General features: G+C 53.1%; 11 protein-coding genes across 11 annotated transcripts; 4 read left to right on the top strand and 7 right to left on the bottom strand.

The window, feature by feature from the left end:
• Nucleotides 1-147: 147 nt before the first annotated feature.
• CKM354_001244300 (mitochondrial 54S ribosomal protein YmL25) lies at nt 148-783 on the bottom strand (the record flags this gene model as incomplete). The annotated part of the gene is made up of 1 exon (XM_044807965.1): nt 148-783. One exon carries the CDS (start codon nt 781-783, stop codon nt 148-150), a length of 636 nt encoding a protein of 211 aa, XP_044663900.1.
• A 279-nt stretch (nt 784-1062) lies between these two features.
• On the top strand, nt 1063-1800 carry CKM354_001244400 (proteasome core particle subunit beta 3; the record flags this gene model as incomplete). Its single annotated transcript, XM_044807966.1, has 3 exons — nt 1063-1084; nt 1139-1487; nt 1551-1800. 3 exons carry the CDS (start codon nt 1063-1065, stop codon nt 1798-1800), a joined length of 621 nt encoding a protein of 206 aa, XP_044663901.1.
• Nucleotides 1801-2363: 563 nt separating this feature from the next.
• On the top strand, nt 2364-3350 carry CKM354_001244500 (uncharacterized protein; the record flags this gene model as incomplete). Its single annotated transcript, XM_044807967.1, has 4 exons — nt 2364-2424; nt 2471-2497; nt 2554-2985; nt 3049-3350. The coding sequence occupies 4 exons, from the start codon at nt 2364-2366 to the stop codon at nt 3348-3350; spliced, it is 822 nt and encodes a 273-aa protein (XP_044663902.1).
• A 398-nt stretch (nt 3351-3748) lies between these two features.
• CKM354_001244600 (uncharacterized protein) lies at nt 3749-4279 on the top strand (the record flags this gene model as incomplete). The annotated part of the gene is made up of 1 exon (XM_044807968.1): nt 3749-4279. The coding sequence occupies one exon, from the start codon at nt 3749-3751 to the stop codon at nt 4277-4279; it is 531 nt and encodes a 176-aa protein (XP_044663903.1).
• Nucleotides 4280-4546: 267 nt separating this feature from the next.
• On the bottom strand, nt 4547-6505 carry CKM354_001244700 (uncharacterized protein; the record flags this gene model as incomplete). The annotated part of the gene is made up of 1 exon (XM_044807969.1): nt 4547-6505. The coding sequence occupies one exon, from the start codon at nt 6503-6505 to the stop codon at nt 4547-4549; it is 1959 nt and encodes a 652-aa protein (XP_044663904.1).
• Nucleotides 6506-8268: 1763 nt separating this feature from the next.
• Nucleotides 8269-9801, bottom strand: CKM354_001244800 (uncharacterized protein; the record flags this gene model as incomplete). Its single annotated transcript, XM_044807970.1, has 1 exon — nt 8269-9801. One exon carries the CDS (start codon nt 9799-9801, stop codon nt 8269-8271), a length of 1533 nt encoding a protein of 510 aa, XP_044663905.1.
• Nucleotides 9802-11720: 1919 nt separating this feature from the next.
• Nucleotides 11721-12887, bottom strand: CKM354_001244900 (uncharacterized protein; the record flags this gene model as incomplete). Its single annotated transcript, XM_044807971.1, has 2 exons — nt 11721-12066; nt 12124-12887. The coding sequence occupies 2 exons, from the start codon at nt 12885-12887 to the stop codon at nt 11721-11723; spliced, it is 1110 nt and encodes a 369-aa protein (XP_044663906.1).
• Nucleotides 12888-13151: 264 nt separating this feature from the next.
• On the bottom strand, nt 13152-15716 carry CKM354_001245000 (uncharacterized protein; the record flags this gene model as incomplete). Its single annotated transcript, XM_044807972.1, has 1 exon — nt 13152-15716. The coding sequence occupies one exon, from the start codon at nt 15714-15716 to the stop codon at nt 13152-13154; it is 2565 nt and encodes an 854-aa protein (XP_044663907.1).
• A 3537-nt stretch (nt 15717-19253) lies between these two features.
• Nucleotides 19254-21106, bottom strand: CKM354_001245100 (uncharacterized protein; the record flags this gene model as incomplete). The annotated part of the gene is made up of 2 exons (XM_044807973.1): nt 19254-20962; nt 21016-21106. 2 exons carry the CDS (start codon nt 21104-21106, stop codon nt 19254-19256), a joined length of 1800 nt encoding a protein of 599 aa, XP_044663908.1.
• A 4095-nt stretch (nt 21107-25201) lies between these two features.
• CKM354_001245200 (uncharacterized protein) lies at nt 25202-25993 on the bottom strand (the record flags this gene model as incomplete). The annotated part of the gene is made up of 1 exon (XM_044807974.1): nt 25202-25993. One exon carries the CDS (start codon nt 25991-25993, stop codon nt 25202-25204), a length of 792 nt encoding a protein of 263 aa, XP_044663909.1.
• An 822-nt stretch (nt 25994-26815) lies between these two features.
• On the top strand, nt 26816-27322 carry CKM354_001245300 (uncharacterized protein; the record flags this gene model as incomplete). The annotated part of the gene is made up of 1 exon (XM_044807975.1): nt 26816-27322. One exon carries the CDS (start codon nt 26816-26818, stop codon nt 27320-27322), a length of 507 nt encoding a protein of 168 aa, XP_044663910.1.
• Nucleotides 27323-27497: the final 175 nt, after the last annotated feature.

Below are 27497 nucleotides of genomic sequence, written 5' to 3' on the forward strand. Positions count from 1 at the left end.
ACAAATGCAGGCTTACGCCGAGCGTAATGTATCCCACGTCCTTCCGCACTTCCAGTAGGGCGTTTCAAACTCCAGCAAAGCGTGCGCTCGCAATTTTGTGCAATGCATAACTCATAGCTTTCTCAATCGCATCAAGCCACCGACCATCTATTTCGGCCACTTCTTCCATCCTCTTCCATGCCCTCTCTCCTTCCAGTGCACAATCATAGCATTCATACCCTCCATCGCCTTTCTCCTCTCCTCCAGCTTGCTCCTCAATTGTCTCTCCCACAGCTTACCCTTCACCCTCTTGCCCTCTCCTGTCCCTTGCACCGCCAGGCCACGCTCAATCCGCTTCTGAGCTTTCACTTCAGGATGTTTGGGCGCAATGGGCATCAGAGGCATTACATGGTATCTATCGGCCAATTTGTAAAGCTCTGCCTGCCGTCGTAGACTGTAGGCTGGGCCGTGCCAGATTCCGGTTCGTGGGTTCTTGAATGGTAGGAAAGGGTTGTGAGATCTTTTATCCGTGACACCAGTCGCGGAATCGGTCATGGACGTTTGTGATAGTGATTCTGTCACTGCGGCGACATTCGGATCTGCTGATGAAGTGTTCGAGGTCGTTTGTACTGCCGCGGAGGTCGCTGTTACTGCGCGGAGTTGTGGTGGAGGGTATTTCGCGAAGAAGTTCAGTAATCTGGAAGGCAGTTGTGCCGCAGACATGTTGGCCATCTCCCTTGAAGCGTTCATCTTGCCAGACGCTGCGGAGAGCGATGGGGCAATGCGTGAAGGAGATGCGGACATGAAAGTGAAGACAGACCATCGGGAGTTGTGCGTGCGGGAACATCCGCTTTGTGCATGCGAGCTTGTGCATGAAGCTCCATCGCGTCTACGCCAGCTTGAGTTGCCTTGAACTGCCATCGAGCGGTCGACCATTCAACACTGCTGCATATCCACCACATCTCCGCCGCCGACACCGAACACTTCTCTCCGACATCTTCGATACACAGAACTCCGAAGATCACGACGACTTAGCTACCTCCAACTCCATCGCCTGGAGCTCCATATCCACCAAACGGCGTCATGTCTTCGCCGTTCAGCATCAGTCAGTCGCATCAACATTACTGCCCCTCGTGCATCCACTGACAAGATAATATAGATGGCGGTGCCTGCGTTGCCATGGTCGGCAAAGACTGCGTAGCCATCGCTTGCGATCTGCGTCTCGGTCTCCAAGCGCTCACAGTCTCCAACAACTTCCCCAAGATCTTCCCCTTCGGATCATCAACCTACCTCGGTCTCACAGGCCTCGCCACAGATGTCAGCACAGTATCGGAGCTGTTCCGCTACAAAGTGAACATGTACAGACTAAGAGAAGAGAGAGACATCAGCCCGCGGACGTTTGCCAACTTGGTGTCAAGTTCGTTGTATGAGAGGCGATTTGGGCCATGGTTCGTGTCACCTGTTGTGGCCGGCATTGATCAGAAGACGGGGAAGCCGTTCATCTGCGGGTGAGTGATATGCCGCAAGAGTACACGATGCGAGTGGTTAAGTATACTGACGTTTCCTACCAGATTCGATTCGATCGGCTGTATCGACTTCGCGAAGGACTTCATCGTTTCCGGCACTGCATCAGACCAGCTCTTCGGTACATGCGAAGGTCTCTGGGAGCCCGATCTCGAGCCTGAGGACCTCTTCGAGACTATGTCGCAGGCATTGCTGAGTGCTGTCGACCGTGATGCGCTCTCCGGCTGGGGTGCTCATGTGTACATCATTGAGAAGGACAAGGTCACGAAGCGATTGTTGAAGGGACGACAAGATTAAATGAGCATTATGGATCTGCCCGGCATGGTCAAGCGCATTCAGAAGAGCAGCGAAGCTTGATATGGCCACATCGCAGAACAAGCAGCCCGGAGCCTGCGTCACGCCCATGTATGATAGCAAGAATCTTGCATATGGAGAAGCGGCATGCGACATAGAAGCGTTGCGATAGCTCTGCCCTGCGCTGCGCGATAGCTCGCACGAATGACAATGATACAACATAATGATTCATCCGGCTCCATGGTTCGATGCTTTGTGGGAAGAATTGTCGAACAATCAAGTATGCTTGAGGATGAGCGTACTCACCAGCAGTTAGGTCGATCAAGCCATGATCGCTCTGAATACTCTCGACCCCGAAACTTGAGCCGCAGCACTACATGAAAGCGATACACACAGCGGACACGCTCGACAGCTTCCGGCTTAATCTCGATCGCCATTTCACGTGCGCTCGTGTACAGGGTTGAGCCAATCTTAGCGTTCCTCCGCTGACAAGGGCGTTTCCGACGCGTCGCGAACTCTCGATGCCACGACAACAGTCGTGTCTTACTTGCCTACATTTCATCTAAATGTCGGAGGCCGAACAGCTCTGTCTCGTTTTGAAGTGGGCGTACCTTGACAGTCTTGACTGTTATTGATTAATTGTACAACCAGCTTGACGAAGCTGAACTAAAAGCGTCGGTTGCTAGAAGGCTCACCTTCGGTGTGTACGCCAATGCCTTGTTGCTCGCTTGCACGTATTTCTCTAATGGCTAGCAGACTCGTACTTTTCCACAATGTCTCACGCGAGCAATGACGGCGATGGCTCAGAACAACGAGAATCATCTGTTGCTTCCAGCACTTCGTTGGACAACTTGGAAGAACATCAAAACTATCGCGAGGTAGCAAGTCCAATCCCGGAGCCAACAACAGTCGTTCAAGCCATCCACGGTTCCACTCAGGACCGAGTTTACACTCTGCTCCTGGAAATTGTTACCACCATCCCAGCTGCAAAAGCCCTAGCAGAAGAGCGGCTTCTCCTCCCCATCGAAGCAAAAGACAGGTCCGTAGCAGAAGCAGAAGCAGAAGCGTCAACACAAGAAAAGCAACCAATTACATCTCTGAAACGCAAAGCTTATGAAATATGCAAAAATTGCAATGCAGAGTATCAAGTGAACGACAATCGCAAGGGCGATTGTGTATATCACGACGGTACGAAAATGACTTCCGCTTCTTTTCACCTTTGCTCAGCCAGCACTAACGTAAAATCTCTAGGCAACAAAGAGGTCAATGACGACGCTGATACCTGGGCCGACCACGATGAGAATGTCCACGGGCACCCCGAAGATTTAATGAGTGATTCCACATACGAAGAGGGTTTTATCTGGGATTGTTGTGATGAAACCGGCTCTGCAGATGGCTGTGTCGTATCGAAACATGAGCCCAAAGAGAGTCAGGATTCGAATAAGGCGAGAAAGATCTTGCAGCCGATTTCGAGGAACGTTGTGCACGGTATCGTTAATGGTACTGCCGCGGAGGGTGCGTTCCGAGGGCCGGGTGGGAGAGCTGTGATGTGATCACAGTGGAGACAAACATTTGCTGTAATCTAGGCTTTGGGAGCCGCTTCCCATGACTACTTACGTTCAAATGTGTATTGATATATAGGAGGAACAATTCTTGAAGCACAAGATCTCGATCACCTCCACGTTCTCACACGTGCTTTTGATTGAGGCCACTGACGTACTTATGCGTACAAAGCTCGCAAAAGTGGTTCGTAAATAGAGTTCGGATCGTCTTCTCTTGGACAAAACGACAGAACCAATGGTTCATGTAAAAACTGTCGATCGCCTCGGCATGCACAGCATGTGCGTTGCGGGCACTGATGTACAAAATGACTTCTCTGTCCTGCTTGCTTTGACATAGCAGCAAGCGACAACACAGCAACACAAGTCTTCCAGAAATCAACACAGCCAACATGCGTCTCCTCAACCTTCTTCTCCTGGCACCACTGGCGATCGCCGCCCCACTCCAAAAACGAGCAACAGCACAAGACGTCAACAACGACATCACAGGCATTGACACCGCAGTCCGCCAACTCACAGCAGCTGTCCAAGCCTACCAAGGCGGGATCGAAGAATCCTCGCCAATTTTTGACGCTGCACTTGCAGTCCACGCCATCAACCGAAAAGGTTTCGCAGACGCCAACGCTGCTCCACGGTTCACCTCCGCAGAATCCAAAGTAATCGTCGACAATGTCAGCAATAGCGTGGGTGTGAGCATTCCTGCCGGCGTGGAAGTAATCAAGGCGAAGAAGCCATTGTTCGATGAGGCGCAGCTTTCTAGTCTGGTGAAGGCGACGATTGATTTGTTGAAGTTCGACCATGAGACGTTCAGTTTGGCTGTTGGTGCAAAGTTGAGCCTTGATCAGGTTTTGCCAGGGGGTGCGGCCGCTGGAAAGATCGATCTTGTGTTGCAGGGCGCTTCGCTGTTTTACACTCTACCATAATCCTCGCTTGTCGACGAACGAGCTGCGAAATTGAAGAGGTGCTGTTGTCCTTGCTCGTAGTCCTTCCAGCCGAATGCTTGCCAATCTGCATGAGACTGCCACCCCTCGAAGCAGTCCCGTAAAGGCATCTATTGTCTCTGAATGCCGCGGAGGCTCCGAGCTGGCCAGCTGGGCCTGGGTGAGGTTATGTCGCAAAAAACTGTTCGAAATGCCACTACCTCCCTCAAGGACTCTGGGTCATGCTTTTTACAGTCTCACTGTCGTCATTCAGACTCCTTGTAATGCTTGCAGCGCTGCTGTGAACCGCGCGTTGTATGGGTGATCGCCACCTCTGAAATCTCCCATCAGTCTACTCAAACCGTCGAGCAGCTGTCTGATTGTAATCTCACTGCCAGCCGGGACGAAGCTCCCAGGTATCACATCATTCTCGATAGGTGTGATGGCCAGGTCCAAATGTAAGCTCGCTGAAGTGTTCATCGCAACGATAACGCCCATAGCCATATCGAACACCTTCTCCATGATCCCCACTCCATGAACCTCCATCGAAGCCAGAGCCAGCTTCTGGCAGTAGCTCAGCAAGGCATGAGCGATGTGACAAGCAAATTCGAGTCGCAATTCCCAGTGGTCCGACTGCTCTCGCAGTAGCTGATGAGACAGGCATAGGTTCCACAGCCGGTTCAACGTCCAGAATTGAGTGACGGAGATATCTGCTTGCTGGCTCTCGAGCAGCTGTAGAAGCGGCAATGGGTTGACAGTCGGCGCAAACAAGATGTTACCAGATATACACGCCTCGCGCGCTCTTCTTTGAGCTCGGAACATTTGCAGCGCTCTGCGGCGATCGAAGGTCTCGCATGATCCGTCGCTAAATCGACAAAATCCGTTCCAGCAATCCGTGACGCTCTCATCGATGGCGTCGAACGTGTCCATGAGGTACAATAAGCCTGTCATGCCCACCGAGTCTGACTGGTCCTGAAAGATGAGCGACGCTATGTACTCGCTTGTCACGTTGGGATCAAAAGCCTGCATGAATCGAGCTGTAATACCAGGCTGACCGCGGAAGCTAATTGCGTGGTTCTGCTGCAGCGCATACGCGCGTTCAGTGACAGAAAGCACCAAATACGTTCGCAGCCACTGTTCTTTGGCTTCCGGTGTGAGGCCGTTATATGATTCGGGCAAGTGGAGGCGCAACGAGTATGCAAGGTCGACTGCCTCTCTCAATCGGTGACGGGCTGCCTTATGCTGATTATTGCCAAAGAGACAAGCGAAGAGGAAGAAGCTGGTCAGTATCATCTCCATTGTTGGATTTTCGCCGAAGTCCGCCGCAACTCGCATCTTGACACATTCTTCCATGAGCATGCGAGCCTGAACAGATCGTGAAGGCATCGAAGCCCTTTCATGAATTTGTACAGGTTGAGTCATGGCAAAGGCACACATGCTGAGTAGCATGGCTCCGTATTGTGGTTCGATGCGGTGTTTGCGTAGCAGCATGTCGGAGTAAATATTCGTCCTGTTTAATATCGGTATAGTCGGGTGTAAGCGTTTGAAGTAGACATCGATCCAAGGTAGTAAGGTCGTCTCATTCACTTTAGCAGGCCAAACATCCGCGGCTTCAGCGAGAGGTGGCAATTCCTGTTCCAAAATAGCAACGAATGGATCTGCAGTGCCTGAGGGCGACTCTGCAGGGAGACTTGGGAATATGAAACCGTTCGGACTAGTCATCATGCCATCTCCAGTAGAAGCACGGCCGGAGTGTTCGGATGGCGCCGAGCGTGGAGCTCCTGCTTGTTGTTGTTGATAGTCGACATCTGCAAAGCCCCTAGGACTGTAGCCGACAGAGCCCTGAGAAGGAGTCGTTGCAGACCAGGGCATCGAATCGTTAGTGTAGCCATTTTCGGCGGGATGGCCTTTGCTATCGAACTGTGCTGTGGAGACGCGGAAGAGATCACTCATTGGGGGGCTTTGCAGCGGTCGCACAACTTCGTGATCGCCGGTAGACATGCTCCTCTGGTGCAACTGGATTTCTGAAATTCGCTTTCCTGCCGGGCCACGCTTCTTCCTCGCTCGATCGTAGGTGCATGTGAAGCCTTTGGCAGCACAAGTCAGGCACGGCTTGGTCATGTCGCAGCGGACCTTTCTGCTTTTGCACTGATCGCACGCGCGATCTGCCGACGTCTTCGGCCGGTTGCTGTTGAGATTGCCATCGGCGGCGTCGAGGATGGTGAACATGATAGCGCATGCATGTTTGGAGCAAGACGCAAGGGCTGGGTGGGGAGCGGAGAAGAGTGATCATCAGACTGCGGAGAAGCAGAAAGTCTGTGCCACATGGCTTGACAGGGATCGCATGTCCGATTGCCGTCCTTTAGCGAGTGGCTTCTGTTTATGCTGGAAGTCTTCATCAACAATAAACACTGACGGAGCCATCTCACCCAACATCGATCGAGGAACCCAGTATTGTCTCTGCATACGAGGCCCCACAACATGTCGTGGACGCAGAGGGGAAGCTGAACAGCACAAGACTTTGATGGCGAGCTTGTGGCGCACGCCTTGTCTGCTGAGGCGCACTCTTAACCATGGCCACACCCTGTCATTCATGACCTTGCGATACCACGACCGAAACTTTTCATGTACTCAGCAAGTTTGCCAGCATGCCACTACGACCGCTACCGGTCGAGGCGCCGAGGTATTTTGCATGCGCAGAGAGGCTCTGACGAGGCCACTGGCAGTCAAAGTCTCATACCTGCCCCCTGACCCCATTGCTCTGGAAGCTTTGAAGGCCAGAAATGCGAGCCCCTTCTCTATTTGGCAGGCATCTGTTGTGAGAGGCGCGGCTACTGTAACGACTGCTGTCCAATGTATGGCCGCATATCTTCTCTCCTTGGAAGGCATGAGGCAGGATGATGTGCAACAAAAAGTACAGACCGACCAGGCCGGCAGAAGGTTGTTGCATTGGCTATGGTCGGGCATCGATCGATCGGATGAAGTGAAGTACACGCGCCACATCAACGACGCCGTGACTCATCCTGCATTTCAGTTCGAGTTGTCATACTTTCTGATAGAAGAAGGCAATGAAAAGTATTTGTGGGACTGGATGCAGACCGATGCGAGAGAGTTTGACGACCCGAGCACTTATTCCGCTCACCTCACCGACACCGAGAAGGAAAACGCTGTACAACGAGAATCCTTGTGGCGCGCATCGCTTGTGAGAAGCATAATTCGTGTGAGACTTCACCAGGCACGTGCGTATCGAACTTGGTCCGCCGACATCGCGCTTCGAGACTTCTGGACTGCTCATGATCTGAAAGCGCGGTTCCCCTATGCCTCTATTCAAAGACGCATGTCGTTGAGACCAGCCATGGTAGAACTGTGTAACAATCTACCGAGCCGCTATTACGGAAAGACCGACACTGCCCAATGGGACCGATTTCGAAATTTTGTCAGGTTATACGACCATTACAAAGTCCAGCGCTTGACAGATGTGGATTGCGCACGAATGGATCTTGCCCATCCGAAGTCACCAAATTTGGAGTCTACGATGCGCATTGTCAGAGCTTTGCCAAAACAATTCACGACCAATTCGCCTTCACGCCATGAACTCAGTACTCACAATCATCTTGAGACTCTATTGGACATTGCCGAGATGTTCGCAGCCAAAAGAGGCATGATAGCTGAGCGACATGAAATTGAAATCGCTCACACTCGTCTGATGCAAGTATGGAAACCACATATCTGGCGGTATAGATACGGGGCTGGCAATGAGAATCAACTTGTCCGTCGTGTGTTCAGGGGTTAAGGCTCACAGTGCGGCAGCAGGAATATACTCGCAGGCTTAAATCGCCCCTTCGAACATAGGCCAGTTTCTACCGCTCAGGGTCTGGCAAATGAGCTGGCCTCTGGCGGACACTCCAGTCGAACGAGTGAAGGTTTTCAAACAGGGGCTGATCTGCAATGCTCGCTGAATTGGAAAGTCCCCAGCTTTACTCCGTTCGAGTTCAGTACCAGTCAGCATCAGCATCATCCTCGGTCAGTGCTGCCAGCGCACTGAAGTCATTAGGCTGTGCGTAGAAACGTTGAATCTCTGTCCATCTCATAGGTGGCCCGAAGCTTGTCGGCATTGTGCCTTCCGGCTGAGACAAAGCGATATTTCTATCACCTTGCAGTTTTGCAAGATCCATATGCGTAGTGGTTGCGCCACTGGATCCTGCTGGCGCCCTGCTGGACGATTCTCTCAACAGGGAGGGCTTCGCCGAATCGAATTGAACTTCAGCACTTTCCTTTTGGCAATGGTCTTCGTACATCTCATCCAGAGTAAGGATGTAGCGTCTTTTGACAATCAGAGGGACCATGCATGCCAGATTCTCGGGGGAGGTTGCAATATGGTAGATTTTCGACTCGACCTTCCCGGCTAGCTTCGCGCCCATAGAAAGCAGAGCGCCCCACAGGTCATCTGCTGGCTCGAATTTCGAATAGACACGATGCCAGCGAGGGACGACATTATTGGGCAATTCTGTAGCTTGCTGTAAAGCGATGAGCCAGACATATCTGTCTCCAGATCGGTCCTGACAGCAGTTGAGTTGCACTACATCGACAGCCAGACCCTGCACGGTAAGCTGCACTGCATCTGTCTGGAATTCTAACCCTCTGTTGCTGATCCTGTAGGGAGGCCGAGGCTGGAGAGACACGGGCGATATCATGCAGCTATTTCTGAATGCATGTGGACTGCTTGCCAACACTGGCATTGGACCATTATTGCGACTCGTCCAAGCAAATATGGACTCGTCATCGTAGTTGCTGATGATCTGTTCCTGAAGTCGAAGGAAAGCCCTCTCGCCTTCTCCATACAGCAAAGGCATGTTGATCTGGAAGATGCCTAGCAGGCAATACGCGATGTCCTCTAGGCGGGATGTCTGTCGACGAGCGGCCCATCTCATTCGCAACGCCACTGTGCACCTTAACATTGCTCTGTGGTCTCCGATGCACGACTCTGGAATTGTCGTTATTTCGCTGATAATCCGACGTCCATGCGAGGATGCAGTATCGAGATTCGGCAGAAGCTCCCACTGCATCGTAGTGAAGAGTACACGGCATGGGAATAAGAGCTCTTGTAAGGTCCATCCGCGCATGAACCATTGACTTTTGCGAAAGTAGTCTTCGTGAGACTCCGCGTCAGCTAATGCGGGCACGTCGCTCAGGTAAGCAACACAGAATTCGGCATTTCGATACCACTTCGCCATGGAATTTATCGCCTCAGATAGCTCGGCGCTTGATCGCTTGTCAATGCAGCACGTATCGACCCAGCACCACTTTACCGGTGGCACTTGGCCATCCTCATAGAGCTCCGGCCGCTTGAGAAAGTCGCAAAAAGATTGGATCTTCTCGATACCGGCGCTCGCTGATCTCGGTGTGCTGATGAAGTCGACGTATGTCGTCTCAGCTCCCTGCCATCGATGAGAGAGGCAAGCGTATCTCGGCGGGAAAGCGTTGAAGTTCCGCTGTTCCAGAGTGTGGATATTGATCAGACGCATGACTGGAGTTTGGAAGCAGAGATGATATGAGTCACCCCGAAATGATGTTGTAGGTGCAACGAATCGACAGCAATTCAGCCAGCTGAGCTGCCGCCAGGTCGAGACCTCGAGCTGCAGGATTGTGCGCCACCACCGCCTCAATAAGCATTAGGCCAGACTTCTGCTTCCTCGCCAGCTGCAGGACTGAACGAGACTCAATACAGAACTGATCATGTCACTTGTACCCGTTGAGCTCTTGTTAGAAGAAGCAACATCAACACATGAACAGTATTTGTACGCGACGCTTAAACCATTCTCGAATGTGCTACTGTACTGACCATTGGTGTCGGCAACGAAGTTGAACTACGGTGTTTTACTTTGAGTGGCGATATTCACTCTGGCATAAGTAAAGCAAGCTCCTCTTCACTCTCCAACTCATCCTCCCAATCCATCCCGCAGTCAATTCCAATTACACTATCCCTCCTCTGACTCCCCTCCAATTCCTCTGTCAAACGCGCCACCTCTCCCTCCAACTCCCTAATCCTCTGCTGTCTTCCATTCGAAACCCATCCTCTATTCCCCGTCGTGAGCGCGTATAGCTCCGCCCGACGGACCACCAATCTCCAATCGCACACGAGATCGTGCTCGGCGCAGAGCTTACACCTTGCTTCCATGGCCACAGACTCGAGGGCAGAGAAACTCGCCAGAACTTGCAAGAGAGGACTGCTTCCAAACTCGAATTTCTCCTCATCGAGAACATCCATCACCTTACAACTCCTCTCAAAGCAATCTCCCAAAACTTCATCTTCGTCACCCTGCGTACCTCGTAAAACCCTTTGACTCCCAGAAGCAGAAGCAGAAGCAGAACCCATTCCGAAAGCCCTCCCCACATTCCCCTAACCTCCACACTCCTCACTTCACCCCAGCTCGCTTCAGAACCTTCAGGACCTCAGTCTGGTCTAAGTCGACAGAGACATGCCAAACCTTTCTCAAAATCCTAGCATTCTCCCCAGCACCGACAAACCACCTCGCAGCCTCCACAGACTCGAAATACCATGTGAGAGATTCCAAGTAAGCTTCTCTCGCCCAGTGCTGTAAACTGGAGGAAATTCTCATACTTGCGAGGTTTTCTGTTACTTCAGGTGGGAGTTTCCCGCTTTCTGGGATGTGGGCGTCGTTTCTGCCAGAGTGTACGTGGCGAAAGATGTCGAGGCGGAGTTCTGCTGGTATGGACGAGAAGGGTGAGGCTTGAGAGAGTGGAGACATGGTTGCTTGTGAGAGTAGTTTGCAAATGGTGATGTTCGTAGCTCTGATAGAGAGGCGATGTATCCTTTTGTGCGATACGGATGAGAGGGAGCTGGGAGAGAGCGATGTGTTCGGAGAGCAAGGTATCTTAAGGACGGGACGGCTTGGTATACTATGGCCTTCGCCAGACTTTGGGATCGAGGTCCTTCGTGAGCACTCTTTGAATAAGGTTTATACTTTCAAGGACAGAATGCTACCGAGCTTCTGCTGAAAAAGTTGTTTTGCAAGCCATCGTGGTTGGATGCCATACAGCATGGAGTTTGACGAAGGCTGGTAGTAGGGCGCTAATGGAGTGCTCGCTTGTGCTGCAATTAGACTCGAGGGTGAGCACATGTCATTGACCGCGGAGGGGAAACGGACAACTTATACCTACGCGGAACGGGATCCATATCAAAGTGGGCGCTTTCTTGGCAGGCAGCGGCAAGATTGATCAATCCTAGGCACCGAGCTGGCCAGCACTCATAAAGCTCATTGGTTGGATGACTCACGAGCTTCCTCTTGGGATGTTGTGTTTAGTGCCCGCCATACTACCATATCTTGGCAGAATTTGAGGCCTCACTGCTAAAGATAGTCGCTTCGCGTTTTTTTGTTGATCTGTCCAGTGCGATTACCATGTTTCTGTCCAAGCCTGTCCTCTATAATGCAATACCTGATGGCCCACTCGACCTGACCCACTCTGTTTCGACGCGGAAGTAGACCCAGACCCAGCGCCGTGTAAGTTCCAGAATCTCGAGCAAGAAGATGCCGCCTTCTATGCCATCCAGTTTCACCAATGCAAGTGACAGTTTCCACGACCAAGCGAACCGGATACCGAGATCAAACCCCACGAGCAAGTAGTAGATGACTGGTTGCCTAAAAATCCGGTACTGTCGAAGGCCGTAAGGGGACTTGTGACGATGTCTTGAGAGGAGGGTCAGATCCCAATCCATGCTAACATCCCACCAGAAGGAGTAGAGTGAGTTGACGAGAGCTGCCAAGCGCCTGAGCAAATCATGTCAGTACAAATCTCCTCCACTGCCACGCGTCTGTCAAACATACCAAAACACCTTCCACGTCGGATCCTTCCCACTAATCGAGCTCAAAATAATCACCGGGAAAGCCGTCGCATACTTCAACGCGTTCGCCCTCTGCCCTTCAATAATACACTGCCTCAACCGAATCACAAACGGCCAAGCAATCGCCAACGGTACAATAAACTCATGCCCACAAGCGCGATCCGGTTTATTCGTCGTATGCATCCCCTTCAAAAACATACAAATCACAACCAAAATCTCTGAAATCGGCTTCGAATACGAAGTCAGAGCATCTGCCAGCAGAACGTCTCCAAATTTCTCTCCCTTGGGCTTCGCGATTCCCCCTGGCGCGCATCGGATCAGACCGGTGAATAATCTGGCTACGCCGTGCGCATTGTTCGTGCCGAAGACTCCTCGAGCCCATGGGAGTCGAGGGAGGAAGAAAACGGCCAGGATGACGAAGAACAACAAGTTCGGGATCCAGTCGTACGCAATTACAAGATCGGTATCGCCCTGCGTCAAAAACCAAAACAACACGATCGAGCCTGCCCAAAGTCCACTCAATAGAGTCGCAAGCCGGTACGTAGAAACATGTAACGGCGGCTCATCTTGCGTCGGTCGCGTGGGATAGTGTATGAGCGTGTAAATGTCGATATTCAGGAGATGGAAGCCATGAAGGTTGAGAGCCCAGAACCAGAAGCCGAGAATGAATTCGAATTGTAATCGGAAGGGAAGAGGAAGTACCCGGCTGAAGGCATCTGGTCCTTCCGCCGGGCTGGGCTTGTCCATGTCCTGTGGTGGATTTTTGTTGAAGTTTTGATGATTGTCTGGGAGAAGTTCGTTCTCAAGTTGAAGTGTGGCTTCAACCATTGCCTATCCCTGCAGCGGCTGGCGCCGCGGCGGCAAGTGGGTCACGTTTCGCCGATAAAATGCCCTCACGCGATCGAGTGGAGAACAATTCAAGAGTTCACTGTGAAGATGCACGACAGTAGAGCATAAAAATGATAGTCTTTTAAGAGCTACAAAAATGCATCGATCGCAGGAGTGGGTATCTTATCTAACATGAACAAAAGCCAAATGCTGTCGTCTGCCGAGACCTCTGACGCGACCTCTCCCGCGCACATCTTCTTCCTCAATATCATCTGCCTGTAAACTGTCTTCTGGATAGTTGGAGCTCGAGTTCGAAGCCATCGAGGCCAGTGATGTGTCACTTGCCACTCGATTCTTCCTCGTGAATTGGCCCGTAGGCTGATAACATCCCACGTTGATGTTGGCCCATTTTCCTGGGGTAGATTCGTGGTAAACTGCTTGCGGCACTGCAGACTTCTGCCTGTCAGACTCTGCAGTCTTCTGCGCTATGTCAAAGTCGAAGTGGAATCCCGCAAAGGTACTAAGATCTGATGCGAGCTTCTGAGGCAGATCCATGGGCGCGTTAGAATCCGATGCATCTTCCGAAAGCGAATTGCCGCAATTGACAGGTCCTGATCGGGACTTGATCCGTTTGTGTCGTTGCATTCCATTCGTGTGGCGCAACTTTCTCATGGGCACTGCAGATTCGGTGAGAGAAAGCTGTTGCATCTCCAAAGCTGGAGCATCTGTCCACTTGGACTGTGGCTGCTCGAACGGCGCGGCCTTCGCCTCGTCGAACTTTGAGTCGACATTCATGATGCTGTCAACAGGGGAAGACTCGCCGACTTCACTGCCTTGCAACTCATGAAGTGTCTCGCAGAAGGTGCCCTGGGTTGGGGATTTTGTCGAAGGCGCCAAGATACTGTTTCTCCGTGAACTGTTCCTTCGCGCCAGACTGCCAACCACAGACCTGTGTAGAGTACTCACACTGGATCGTATGGAAGCAGTACGAGATAAGGTCAAGGACCTTCTGAGTGGAGGCACAGCGGGAGTTGTCGAAGGCGGGCTAGGATCATTCTTTGGAAGTGCGTTCATGGAGAAGTAGTCGGCGGCACAGCTTGCCTCGCAATCAGGATGAATGGAGATCCTGTCCTCCTCAAAAGACTTTCGCACTTCCTCCACAGCAGCAAGATACTGCGCTGCATGATGCTGCTCGGGTCGTGGAACAGTCAGGTGATCTTCAGGCCATGCAGGACATGCTGGATCCAGAACGCAGAGGGGATAAGTCGTGCCTTGTGTGTGACGGACCTCAGCTGGCGCTTTTGTGATACTGATCAACAATTGCAGTACGCTGTACACCAGGATCCATCGAACTTTGCGAGCTTCAGTTGCCGGAAGCTTCTCTTCGTCTTTTAAGTTTTCGAATCGAATATATTCTTGCACCAAACGATTGCTCGTCACACTGCTGTCGCTCTGATTACTTGCTTTTGATAGCGCCTGCCTTGGAGATGACTTTGGCGGGCTGTTTGTATTCGATCGGCTCACACGCAAGGATCCGAATGTTCGCCGAGGTCCGGTGGTCCAGCTCTGTGTACTCTTTTGTTGCTCTGGCAGAAGAGGCATTGTGTACGGCAAAGCAGCAAACCCGTGGCGACGATCAAACGCATTGAGATTCTGAGCGACACACAATCCACCTTGAGAGCCAAGAATGCTAGCATATTCGTCGGTAGATTTCGTGTCTGCGAGGTAGATGTAAAGGTTGTGGAAGTCGTTGTACATGCCGTGCCACAGTCGCTTACCCCAAGGATCGTTCGCGTCCGGAGGGAAGTAGCCGTTGATCTCATGCACGTAGAACAAGTGCAATGTAGTTCGAAACCTGTCGAGATGATCTCTCAATTGCTTCGACAAGCCAAGCTTGTCTGGTCCAAGATCTTCCTCGAGAAAAGTGCCCAAGCTCTCTGTCACACCAACAATATGAGCCTTCATGGCAATCGCAGATCGTGCCAGCATGTCTTTTGTTCCATCGCATAGCTGAGCGTAGTCCTCACTATGGACTAATCGCTCGTACATGCCCACGCAGTGTGTGAAAGTCTCCGACCACAGTTCTCTCGCTTTCGTCTGCTCTGCAAAGTACAACGATGCTGCTGCATAGTCCGGATTCTCCACATAGTTGCGGTAGCCCTGCTCTTCACAGTACGTATGGAACTTCGACTCGCAAGCGTCGTCGACCTGCCAAAGCTGAAGCCGATGCCACAGCTGAGTGAGCGCGCTACCAAGAGTCGAGCCCACCAATGGCACGCCGAGCAGGAATGCGAAGAAGTTCCTCGTGGTAAGATGAAACGAATGAGCTTGTTGCCGGGTTGGATACGGCGGCGATGGAATGTGCAGTTCAAAGCACCCATGTTGACTGCCATTGACGGAGCCGCTGTAACCACTATCGGAGTTGTCGTCCTCGCTGGTTATTGGACTAGCGGGAGTCGGCCTATGGAGGCATTGTTCGAGCAGGAAGCGGCTTTTGGTTTGCTCGACGACTTTCAGAGGTACTCTGAGACTTGGTCCACGGCGGGAAGTGTTAGCTGCGTAGAAGTGTACTAGGCAATCTGCGTCTTGGAACCACAGCTCTTCGTCTTTGCGTAAGTGGTCCCAATGCTCGGTCTTGTTGTTGATGCCATCGAAACGGCCAATGTGTTGAACTTCGCCACGAGAGTTGATTGTCGGCACGCTGTCGAGAGTGAAGGACCGCACATAAGGCTCCCGCTGCATCGCCATATCACAATCCCCAATTAATCAATCAAGCGACCGGCGTTGCCTCCTTCGAGCGAGCCTTGTCCCGAGTAAGTGGAGTGGTACCAATTGGAGTCGGTAGGGAATTGTTTATCAGATATGCAGCTGGCGGAGCTGCATCGGATGCATGCTGGGTACAGCAGAGTGGTTCATGCAAGGCCTCCCCGAAGCCGATCGCAGTGCTGGAAAGCCAACAATTCGTGCAGAGTGGAGTCGTAGCCGTGGTGCTGTTGCAGGGATTGCGGACGCATACAAAGAGCTCCGATGCACTCATACAACGCGCAACACGCGTCTGGATGATGAGCAGAGGGCGGTCTCGCAGGACATTCGAGACAGCGACTGGGGAATCCAGATGTCACCGGGACAGGCATGGCACCGAGCGCGAATGCGCTGGTATATGCCCGTGCATGTCTCGAATGAGAGGCCTATCAGGCCACACCTGCGCCTACAAGGCCCGAGGCGCTGGCCAGAGCTGCCGAGCCTTTTGGTGGCGGCGAGCGCGCTGGACGAGTGGTGACGAGGACAAGCGGGCACTGCATGATGCCCTCGGCCAGTCTGATTCGCCTCTTGCAGTCGACGTACAGCGAGCCACCGTCCGCGTTGGGAAAGTACACGTACCAGACGGGAAATGCAAGTTGGAGTCGGTCTGATTGCACAAGTCAGCGCGTCAAACCACGTCCCAGCAGATGCGGCTCCCGACATGGGCACAGCGATAGCCGACTCGCCGCGCCGAGTTTAATCGATCACGGATCTCGCAGCGTCCGGTTGCGCAAACGTCATGTCGGCCGATCGACATTGGAGGCGTGCTATTTCCTGCCTCTCCTCGTCCACATCTTGCTGCTGCCCTCTGTCGCATGGTCGAACCGGCCACGCACGCATGATTCATCATTTGCGCGAGATGAGCAGAGCGCACAGCACGACAAGTCCTCAACGGGCGGGCGTCTGCAGAGTCCCCAGGCGGCTGGAGCACGACCTTCCATGCAAGCCCGGACACGCCGCGCGCCACTTCTCTCCATTCTCCCACGTGTCCCCTGGCAAGTCCCGTTGAGGTATCTTCACCTCGCTTCGCTGAGCGATTTCAATCAAGTAGAGTTGATGGAACTCTCGACAGCAAAACTCAATTTTCTCCGACAGATCTGAGCAAGATGTCGTGCTGGAGACAAATTCCCGCAGCTCCTTCCCAGCCAATGTCTCGACGCAGCAGCTCTTCCTTGCAAAATTCGCGGGTACACAGACGCCCAGCCAGGATACACCACGACCATTCGGCTCAACCCGAGCACGCGCACGCGTTGCTGCTGTTGCTGCACGTGCCGTGAAACAACGAACATCGGTGTACTGGGGAATCCTCACAGTTTCAAAACGGCCTCAACAGCATGTATCATGCCTGCCCGGAAAAACAGCCAGTCCACGTTCGCGACTTCCCGCCAAGCATATTAGCAAATGCTGCGTCGCTCGGCAAACGCCAACGGAATCCTTCGACGCGTAGTCACCTTGAGCACACGATCACGCCGCTCTCCCATCAGCTGCACTGATCGGTCCTCGATTATCGTGCTGTAGTCACAAATGACGACAAATCGCCAGAACGCGTGGCTTACAACGTCGGTCAGACAAACGGATCGCGTATCCTGCAACACCGGAAGGGTAGCAAGACGCCTCCTCCACTCCATTGGAACCCATTGGACTCAGCGCGTTTGTCGGACTAACCACGTGCATGTGTACGCGTTGTGGGTCAGACGGTTGTTTCTCAAGTCGTTGCAATCAACGGGCTCCAAGGCGAGCCACGTTGCACGAACAACTTCGCGGTAAGCGCCACTGACTTGAAACATAAGAAGTCACAGGTACTTCCTCCTACGCATCCATGACCTAGGCATGCAGTAGGGAAATCCCACCAGGCACCAATGCTCAGCCCTGAGAAGAACCAGGAACAATGTCTACAAAAGTAAACAACTACACGTCTCTGGCCCTGTGACCATTGGAAAGCGAGAATTCGGTACGAACGCCATGGCGCAAAACTTGTCCCCCGCACGACATGGACGCGGCGGCACAATCAACATTCTTGAGACATGACATGCAAAGCCCTAGCATGGCAATGACCAGGCTCCTCCACTACGCGTTGTTGATTACCTGCAGTCAGCAGTTGTGCATACGAAGGCGGAGAATGACTGAAACCACCACCATGCCGTCGGGTGTTGATCGCCAGGTAAGCTGTCGCGGTGGCAACGATGAGTGGCAAGCTGCCGGGCCTGCTGCTACGATATCGCATCGCCAGAAAAGGAGCTCCACTGTTGAGAGCACTTTGCCTGCTCTGATACTGATCACGCCTTCCGACCTGTTCTCAATCTTGGCATGTGATGCATGCAGGCCTAGCGTCTGAAACTGAAGACCGGAGTCTCGATGAGCAGTGAACCGCCGATGCGTGCAACTCGCGAAGAGCGGTCAATGGAGTGGCTCACAATGGTCTCGCCCAGATCCATGCTATGATCTCGCAGTCGTCTCGTCAGCTCTCGAAATTGCCCAGCCGTGTTCACTGTATATAAGTCCAACGTCAATATCTCACTATGCCCCCAGCTTATGCCATTGACTCTGCTACACTCGCGAGAAAGGCTCCGCAGCAGCAAAGATCTCAGCACAGCAGAGAAGACTCCATAGAATTCTCTCTCATCATGACATAGCAGACAATCACAGCAAGCAAATCCTTCATACTCAAGATCTCAACAACATCGACACCAATTCCAATTCTCCGCTCCTACTTCTTTACAGAGAACAGAAACAAAGAAAAAAAACGATCACGCATCTGCTGTAATATCCCTTCGATCACCCCAAAATTTCTCGAAAATCCTCCCCATTTCCTCGTTTTCGACCACAAGTCGCTAAATTCTTCAATGCCAATGCCAATGTCATGAACCATTCTATTTTTCTCGGCTGCAGGAATGCCTAGAGATTGACGAAGTCTTGGAACAGAGCAGGGGAGAGGGAAGTTGCCAAGCTGACCAAGCATACCGCAAAGACTTCGGCATTTTGCGGAGACTGTTAATGCTTGCCATCCTAAAGGGTACCCATGTTCAGAGTCAATTTTGACCTCACTTATTACATGTGCATGTACATGTACAGTAGGATGGCGATTGATGGTGCTATGATGCACATGATGGATCCGAGGGGATAGGGTATGGATGGGTGATGAGTGCTGTGAGAAGGTGAAGGGAAGACGTTGACTTGAGAACGCCACCCGAATCATCTCGCGCGCAAAGCAAGTAGAACTGTTGTGGGCACAAGGAACACAAGTCGAAGCCGAAGAATATCATTCAGCGAAGATGATAAATCGACGATCAGAAGAAGGAAGTGGAAGAGGTTAGTCAGTGACGAGAAGGCAAATAAAGCGAGAACAATTCTTGAACGAGAGACAATTATACAATCGCTACGTCAAAAAAAGTCTATGAAACAGGATGCTCGCTTTCATAAAAGTCCCGGGTATCATCATGTATGTGCCGTTAACCATAGTACAACAAATCCAGCTTCATCAATCTAAGAGAAGTGAGGAGTGTTGAGGAGGATACCCATGGTGATACCACCAATGAGACCAGCGATTGGGATGGTAGCGATCCAAGAGATCACGAGGAGACCGACTCGCTGCCAGTTGACTGCTCTCCAAGTTCCGTTGCAGAGACCAACACCGACGGTGGCACCAGTGATGCACATGGAGGTGGAAACTGGGAGCTTGAATTGAGAGAAGAGCAGTACAGTGATGGCGGCACCCATCTCCATGGAACAGCCACGAGAAGGCGAGTGGTAGGTAATCTTGTTACCCATGACCTTCATGATGTTGTAACCGTAGGTGATGAAACCGATGGAGATGGTGGCGGCGAGGACAGCGATTTGCCAGGTTGGGACTGGGAGCTTGGAAGCTGCGGCGTCGCCGGTCCTCCAGGCAGAGTAGATGACGGCCCATGGAGCGACAGCGTTACCGACATCGTTGGCACCGTGAGCGAAAGAGGCGGTACAGGCGGTCAAGACTTGGACGAAGGAGTAGGCGTGTTCGACCTCATTGGGGTACTTTGGTGCGTGAGAGTAGACGCGAGACATGCGGTTGCCCTCTGGAGTACCAGAAATACCGGCCTGAGCAGCGTGGATGTCGTAGTGAGAACCGTAAAGAGCACCGACAACGATCATGGCTGGGATGCGCTTGATAGCGATGGCCATGTTCTTGAACTCGTAGATCTCACCAGATCCCTGCTTGTTCTCGTGGAGGTAGCGCATGGCCCAGGCGAGAGGACCACGGCCGTTGCGGAGCTTGCGGTGGAGCTTCTCGCGGGCGTCGACTTGAGCTTGCTTGTAGCGGGCCTGGGCTTGCTGAGCCTCAGCCTCGCTGAGGGATTGGACAGCTGGAGAGGCAGCTCCCTTCTCGAAGATGGCGGACTCGACGACGGTGCTCTCGGTGGACTGCTTGTCATCCTCGTCGTCGTGCTGCTCAACGGCGTAGTTGGGCACAGTGGCGACAGCGTCGCCGGTAGGTGGAGCACGTCTGAAGAGAAGTGGGCCTTCGAAAACGTTGTACCATTTGATCGAAGCATCGCGGCGGATGACGCGCATGTACAGGAATGGCACGAAGAAGATGGCAGACAGGACTGCAAGAGCAGCACCAGTGCCGACGGTAACACCAGCAATGAATGGCGGTGGCTTGTCGTTGAGCTTGAGGTTTGGCGATCCCTTGTACACGATGGAGAGCGTGCAAATAGTTCCGGCGATGAGGAAGAAGAATGGAGCAGTCCAGACCGACCATGGGATTGGGTTGGAGCGCATGTGGACCACGACCTTGATCAGCATGAAGATGGTGGCACCGAAACCAGCTGCAATGGCTGGAGCCATGCCCAAACCGGCGAAAATGGCACCGAGACCCTTGCCTCCGTTCCATCCCCACTGAACGTTGCGTGCACCAGCAGTGGCAACACCGACACCAGCGACGGAGGAGATCAGGGAGTAGGTCGAGGAGACGTGGGCGGAGTGGCGTGTGCACCACATGACCCAGATCGAGGCACCAGCAAGAGCGCAGGTGAAAGCCAGCATCTGAACACCGGCGTTGTCACGGAAGGAATCGGTTGGGATAATGCCGTTCTTGATGGTGTCTGCGGTACGGGCACCGACAGTGATGGCGCCTACCATCTCGAAGACGGTAGCGAGGACCATGGCCCATCGGTAGGAGATGGACCTGGAGGAAACGGAGGTAGCCCAGGCGTCTGGATATCAAGTCAGCGGTGCTCAGGTGCGGTCTCAGTAGAAGGCTACTCACTGGCGACATCGTTGGCACCGTTGTTGTATGCATCGAGCAAGGCAAAGAATGTGCCGATCACGAACACGTAGGTGTAATCGGTGAGAACCATCTTGACGGTGGTGTATCAGCTAACGAGTGATACCGTGCAAGGAAGGTGATGGTTGGGGTGAAGTGTTGACAAGATGCTGTGGACTCGAAAAGGTGAATGGTGGTCCGGCTGGGAGGACTATATACCAGAATAATCCTCTGGCTCAACGAGACGAGAAGAGCCTTCTCACGGCGTTCGCCGGGCCTCATTGGGTCGGTACGAGGTGTGAGGCGATCTTGGGATCAACCCACCCTCGACGTCTCGCGGTCGTCGTTCCAGGCGCGTTCTAGCGGCGAGCGCGCATGAGGGTCGCTGCAGTGCCGCCCGCGTCGCAGGTTCGGTGGCCATCGCGCTTGGCGCTGTGGGCGTCCGCGAGAGGATTGCGAGCGCGGTGGCGTCGAGTTTACTTCCGCTGGTGCTTTTGCAACAGAATTACCAGTCCATATCGCTGTTTCCTGGTGTTCTACAGCGCCTTCCATCGACAGGCCTTCGCTCCTGCTGCATCTCTGGGCGATTGCTTGCCTCCTGCCGCAGCGAAGAAATCGCCCAAGTCTGATCCTCGCGCACAAGACCGCTTGTCTCCCACGCGAATGCTGGAGGAGCCGGCCTCAGCTCGAGGAAGCTCGTTGAAGGCGCAGCGAGCGCAAAGCTTGGCGACTTGGCACTCTGGGCGGAGAATTGTGTCAGCGAATCACCTCCCCGCATTCTTCAACGTGTTTGATCTGCTGGCTGACCTCACTTCTCTCTCGATGGAACATCACCTCCGCCAACGCTGACCCTCTTGGCACCGCTCCACCCCGTCGCTGAACTCTTCCGGACAATTCGCTGCTCTTGGTTCGTGTGCTTATGCGCCTCGGCCAATCTTAGCTGCGCTCGACAAGCATCACGTCGTGCGATTGCCCACGCGAGCACATCAGAGTTTGGGCAATCTCGAATTCCCCATCTGTCTAATGAGGCCTGGATGCACGCATGGCTTTGCGAGTAGGATATCTCTTGGCCACGTGGGTGCCTTGTCGTTCTTAACAGGTTCCCTCGACTTAGACATGGATCGCCCATCAACGGTCTTGCCGTTCGAAGGTGTCCTACAATTCATGCCTTATGGATTCGAGATCCAATTGATGTCGCTCTGATGCCGCCTCTTCGGACGACCGACGACCAGATACTCACGCACGCCACCCACATATTCCCCTTGCAAGCTACTGCATCACAGCACGTGGGAGGAATGGCAGCAAGGCTCAATTAGTCTCGCTGGAGGCGTTATTGACGGCGCTCACAACGCATACCCACGGCAGCGCCTGCCCAGTTTTGCTGGCAACCTCCGGCCCGCGGCACCCGTGCATGAATGCTGGCGAAAACTATGCCCTAGCAGCATCGCAGGACTGTCAGACATCGAGCACCTGGGTAACAGCTCTGGTCGGCAACATTGCCTCGATGTCGCTCGCTACATATCGCTGCAGGACTGGGCTCGCCACCTGGCATAGCTCAAAAGATTCTGAGGTAGGCTCTTGAAGATCTCTCCATGAGATCTGCATCGTCCTGGCTCGCAATATAATGCACGTGGTAATAGGGAGGTACGACAGTTGACCGGCCACCCCCATCGAATCTTCGTGCTCACGGTGCTCTTCAGCCTAGTGGAAAGTCAACCCGCTGTGCCTCAGACGGGCATCAAATTCAAAGCCAATTCGGAGCAAGCCCCATAATTATTCCCACGCCGAGCATGACTTCGCAAACCTACGCATCGATCTAGATGGGCCTGGTGACAGGCGAAAGGGCTGCATAGCCGGGGATGCAGGACATGGAGCTTGTTGTGGCGGGCTTCCTTGGCGATGGGAAGGCTATAAGCCGTTCAGCCTAGCAGGCGCTGCCCGAACAAGTGACAGGCAGTAACGATAGCACGTGTCTTGGCATCTTCAGGGCTGGAACAGCACCTGTCGTAGATCCTGATGCTAGACTCTGCATCGTATGCAAATCTCGGTCGTTCTTCATGTTCATCAGTGCTGCCGAATGCTTTTTGTCGTTTGGCGCGTCCTTCTGACCGTAGATCAGCTCGATCTTCGCCACCTGTCAACCAAAATGGCAAGCACAATGGACTCGACGAATCCGCCGTGCAGATATCCTGCGAGATGATCCTTTATGACGGGCAGTAAAGACACTTGGTATTGTTCAGGGACTGCGGAACCCTGGTGCGGTACCACCCTGACGAAGTGTGACGACCCAGCAGCAAGAACGATACCGGTCGCGACCTGTACAATCCGCCCTCTACATCGCCCTGACGAAATATGACGATGGGCGACAACAGTGGTATCGGCCACAGACTGACCTTCTTCGCTCGTTGTAGTACTGAAGGCGGACGACGTCGAGGAAAAGCAAGATAGAGGTGTGTGCGGTGGTTCCCCTGACTGAGTCGGCCGTCCTGGATGGCAAGAGGAAGAGTGCATGCTAAGCAGGACCTCGACAATGCTGGACACAAGATAGCGACTGAGTCATGAGTCCATCCAAGGAGGAGACGGCCAGTCGTCCAGAAATTACACGAAATCTCTTCGTCGTGTTCATGATCCCAACGAAGCACATCATAATTCGCCTCGCATTGCAACCTCTCGTATTGACCCTGATGATAGAGCCTCACTTACGCGACGATACGACACGTTGGGCGAGAGACGTTGTTGCGCAGCAACGATAATACGATTATGAAATCTGGAAGTGAGAAGACCAGGAACCCAACCGTGCGATCATGCCGGACAAGCATCTGGCGTGCGCAATGTCGAGCGACACGGCGAGCAACTGGGAGTTACCGTCGGGCGTCTCATGTGTGCCTCATCACCTCCTGATCTTGGCCTCGCTCACCGAGGTGCGAAATATCTCAATGAACCATGCGATTCTCACCCAGCGACGATTCGAATCAGCCTCATAACCAGCAGAACAAGGTCCGGACCGCTTGAGCCGTCACTTTGAGGGCGAGGGTCAAGCAGCAGTTGGAGCTTTGAGCAGCATCACAGTCGCGGCACCCACTCCACTATCGTCGCACCATCACGCGCTCTCCCGGTAAGTTCCTCTTCCCAAGTAACGATTGACCGTCAACTTGCGAACAACTGCACAGGGACATCGCACCAATAGCATTACGAAACCTGGACGGGTACCAAGGTATGCTCGAATGATTCTCAATCTATGCTGAAGAGCTGCCGTGGATGTAGATTGCGCAACATAAATGGCGCCACGCTCATGTCCTTCGCCCGTATCGACCACAGGACTTTGAGAAGCAATGCGGTTGCCCTTGTCCGAAGTTGCGACCAAAGTGGGGTGAAGAAATACTCTTTTTTTCGTTGACATTCCATTCCGATCCGATGGTAGAGATGACGAATCATATAACAAAGCGACTACTCTCTCTCCGCCGTTCGCGACTCTGTCTGTGTCCGCCATAGAATCGGAGACTGTACATCCGTCCTCCATACGCACGGCGAGGGCCAAAGGACATTTGTTACCGCGCATGGGTAGTGTCGACCCCCCGTGGAACTTCATAATCAATGGCGTTCCGATTTGCCTGTCTGCAATGTCTGCAATTTGTCGGCTCTATTGTGTTGATTGGAAATCTATGAAAGTCGACAGACTTCTCCCCCGCAAAGAGTCATGACAGGATGTATAAAGCTCGTGCTGTTTGGGAGAGTGCAATGCACTCATTTTCGCTTCGATGCGTCACTGGGCCAGTAAGGTTATGTGACGGCTCAGCTTGATGTATAAAGTCGTCAATGTTTCGAGGGTATCGAAGCTTTCATCTCGGCTGTGAGAGTAGGAACAGATAATGGCGAGTGTATGTTCGTCTTGATGGCATTGCTGTAAGTTTGGCAAGCCGATCTCTCGTGACGAAAACTTTCTCTTTCATGGCGACAGTCGCCCACAGCGGCGCAAGTGCAGAGTAGCAAGAGAATGTTACAAGCCTCACTTCCGTGCACTGTGGTTCCTGCGCTCAGCCCATGAGATGTAGCACAATATCGACACCTCGGTCCTCTTCCAATAGTCATTGTCCACGCTCTGAAAAGGCCCTCTTCCTTCTCACAAAACCCACTTCCTTCTGCCATATATCTGTTTCTGCCACATATACAGATATAGCTCTCCTTTTCCTCACATCAACAACCGCCACACACCCAAAATAATCGCCGCCGTACCCGTACACACACCCATCAACCACTGCAGCGTGGAAAACTTCACCGCCTCCAACCTCTCCCTCAACGCCGCACTCTCCTGCTCAATCCTCGTCTCCGTCTCCTTAATCTTCAAATCCTGACTATTCGCCTCCTCTCTAATCCTCCCCTTTTCCAAGTTCAAATCCAACCTCACACTCGCTTGCGTCCTCTGCACTTCATCTCTGAGTCGATTATTCAATTTCGTCAATTCATTCGATAATCTCTCATGACTCGCGCGCGTGAGACTCGATTCCGTACTATCGGCGGATAAGAGCTCGGAGCGGAGTTTTGCAAAGTCGACTTTTTGGGTATAAGTGGCTTTTTCTTGGTCTTCGCGGAGGACCATGGTGCGGGTGAGGTTTTGAATGGATTCTTCGATTACGTCGGAGAGAACTACCATCATTGCGCGGGATTGTTCTTCGGTGAACCCTTCTTGTTGGAGGCGTTGGACGAATTTTAGGGTGTCGAAGTGGTGGTCTTTCGCTTTGGGGGGCGTGGCGGAGAAGGCGCGGCGGGCGGCATGCTGGATGGAGGGTGAGGGTGTGACTGTTCGGCGTTGGGCCCAGGTGTTGCGTGCGAAGGCTGCTGTGGCGGTTGTTCGTCTGGACTCGGAGCACGGAGGAGTGTGAGGTTGTGGGGAGGTTTGTTGGAGGAGAGATGCTGTGGGCCGGATGGAGCTTGCTGTCCAGGCTCGCTGGACGGCGCGAGAGGCCAATGCGGAAACGCTCATGGCTGGGAAGTCGTTGTGTTGAGCCGGTGGTTTTGATGTCGTCTGCAGAGTTCCAGATGGAGATGTTGGAGAAACGTCATGCGGAAGCTGCAGCACGAGCACGAGGAGGAGCGCAACAGGCTGACCCGCAACACACACCCTGGTCGTCGCGCGCCGCCAATGAAAACGCGACGAGTCTATCACCACCGTTATCTCTGCTCTCTTCACTTCACTTCACCTCACGTCCTGGGCCCCATATAATCCGCATCTTGCATGTGACAGCCGCCCCCTCTGCACGTGAGAAGGCACCATCAAAAGCAGCCGGCACTAGAGAAGAAGAACGTTTGCTCAACCGATCCCAAGCACCGCAGAAGCCATGTCTGGTCGCATTACGTTTCGCCGCGCCGAGTCGAGCGGTCGTCTCGGCAATGACGCCGCGCAGCCCGCAAAGCACGTCGAGCACGCACTTTTGATCGCTGCCGAGGAGGAGGGGTGAAGGGGAGGCTTGCATTTTCTTGATCATGAGGTCTGAGAAAAAAAATCCTTGGGTCGCAGCCTTTGTCCAAGCAACGGTAGCCGTTTCTTGACTTCTTGACCTTTTCTCCTTCTCCTCTCCAGCCCCTCCGAAAACGGCGGCATTGTTCTGCTTATAAGAAGTCCCGACGTCTGCAATCCTCCGTATCTGCTTGCCCCGCGCATCTCAACTCTTCGTGAAACTCACTCTCGCGTGAACATTTCTCGGCGCCGAATACCAAGCTCTCACGCCATTTCCCAATAACAAGAAGACACCACAAGAACACCCACTGTATCTCCCACCAGTAGCCTACAAACATACCGGTCGCAATGGCCGCAGAAAACAAACCAACCCTCACCGGCCGCGGCGGCGCCGGAAACCTCAACACCCGCCCGCAAGCCAAACTCCAACACTCCGACCTCGAAACGCCCACAATAAAATCCACCACCTACACCACCGGCCGCGGCGGAAGCGGCAACATGGCCAAAAACGACCCCTCCAACGCCTCCGAAGCCCGCCAAGCCCAAGATGTCGACACCCCCGCCCACCACAACAAAGAAATGGAAGGGACATACCACTGGGGACGAGGCGGACAAGGAAATATGACAACGCTGGGAAAAAGTGGTGCGCAGCAGGCGAGAGATAAGAGTATGGAACGCAAGAGGGAGAAGAGGTTGAGTCGTGGGGAAGAGGGGAGTGAGAGGCCGAATGGAGGGAGAGCGGGGAGTTTTTCGGGGATGGTGAATAAGGGGAAGGAGTTGTTGGGGTTGAATAAGGAAAAGAATGGGAAGAATGGGTCGCAGTTGGCCAAGGAGAATGAGAGTGCGATTGAGTAAGGGTGATGTCCTTTTGGCATGTGGTTGAATTTGATTCGGTGGCGATGCGATGCGATGCAATGCATCGAGAGCGAAAGTGGGCTTTGGAAAGCAATATACCCTATACTCTTTTTTGTTATTGGAGAGGCGGTCTTTGGGAAATGTACTTGATCGGTTTTGTTGCATGCGAGGGAGC

This window comes from Cercospora kikuchii, assembly GCF_019650295.1.
Source record: "Cercospora kikuchii DNA, contig_00009, whole genome shotgun sequence".
Classification (NCBI taxonomy): domain Eukaryota; kingdom Fungi; phylum Ascomycota; class Dothideomycetes; order Mycosphaerellales; family Mycosphaerellaceae; genus Cercospora; species Cercospora kikuchii.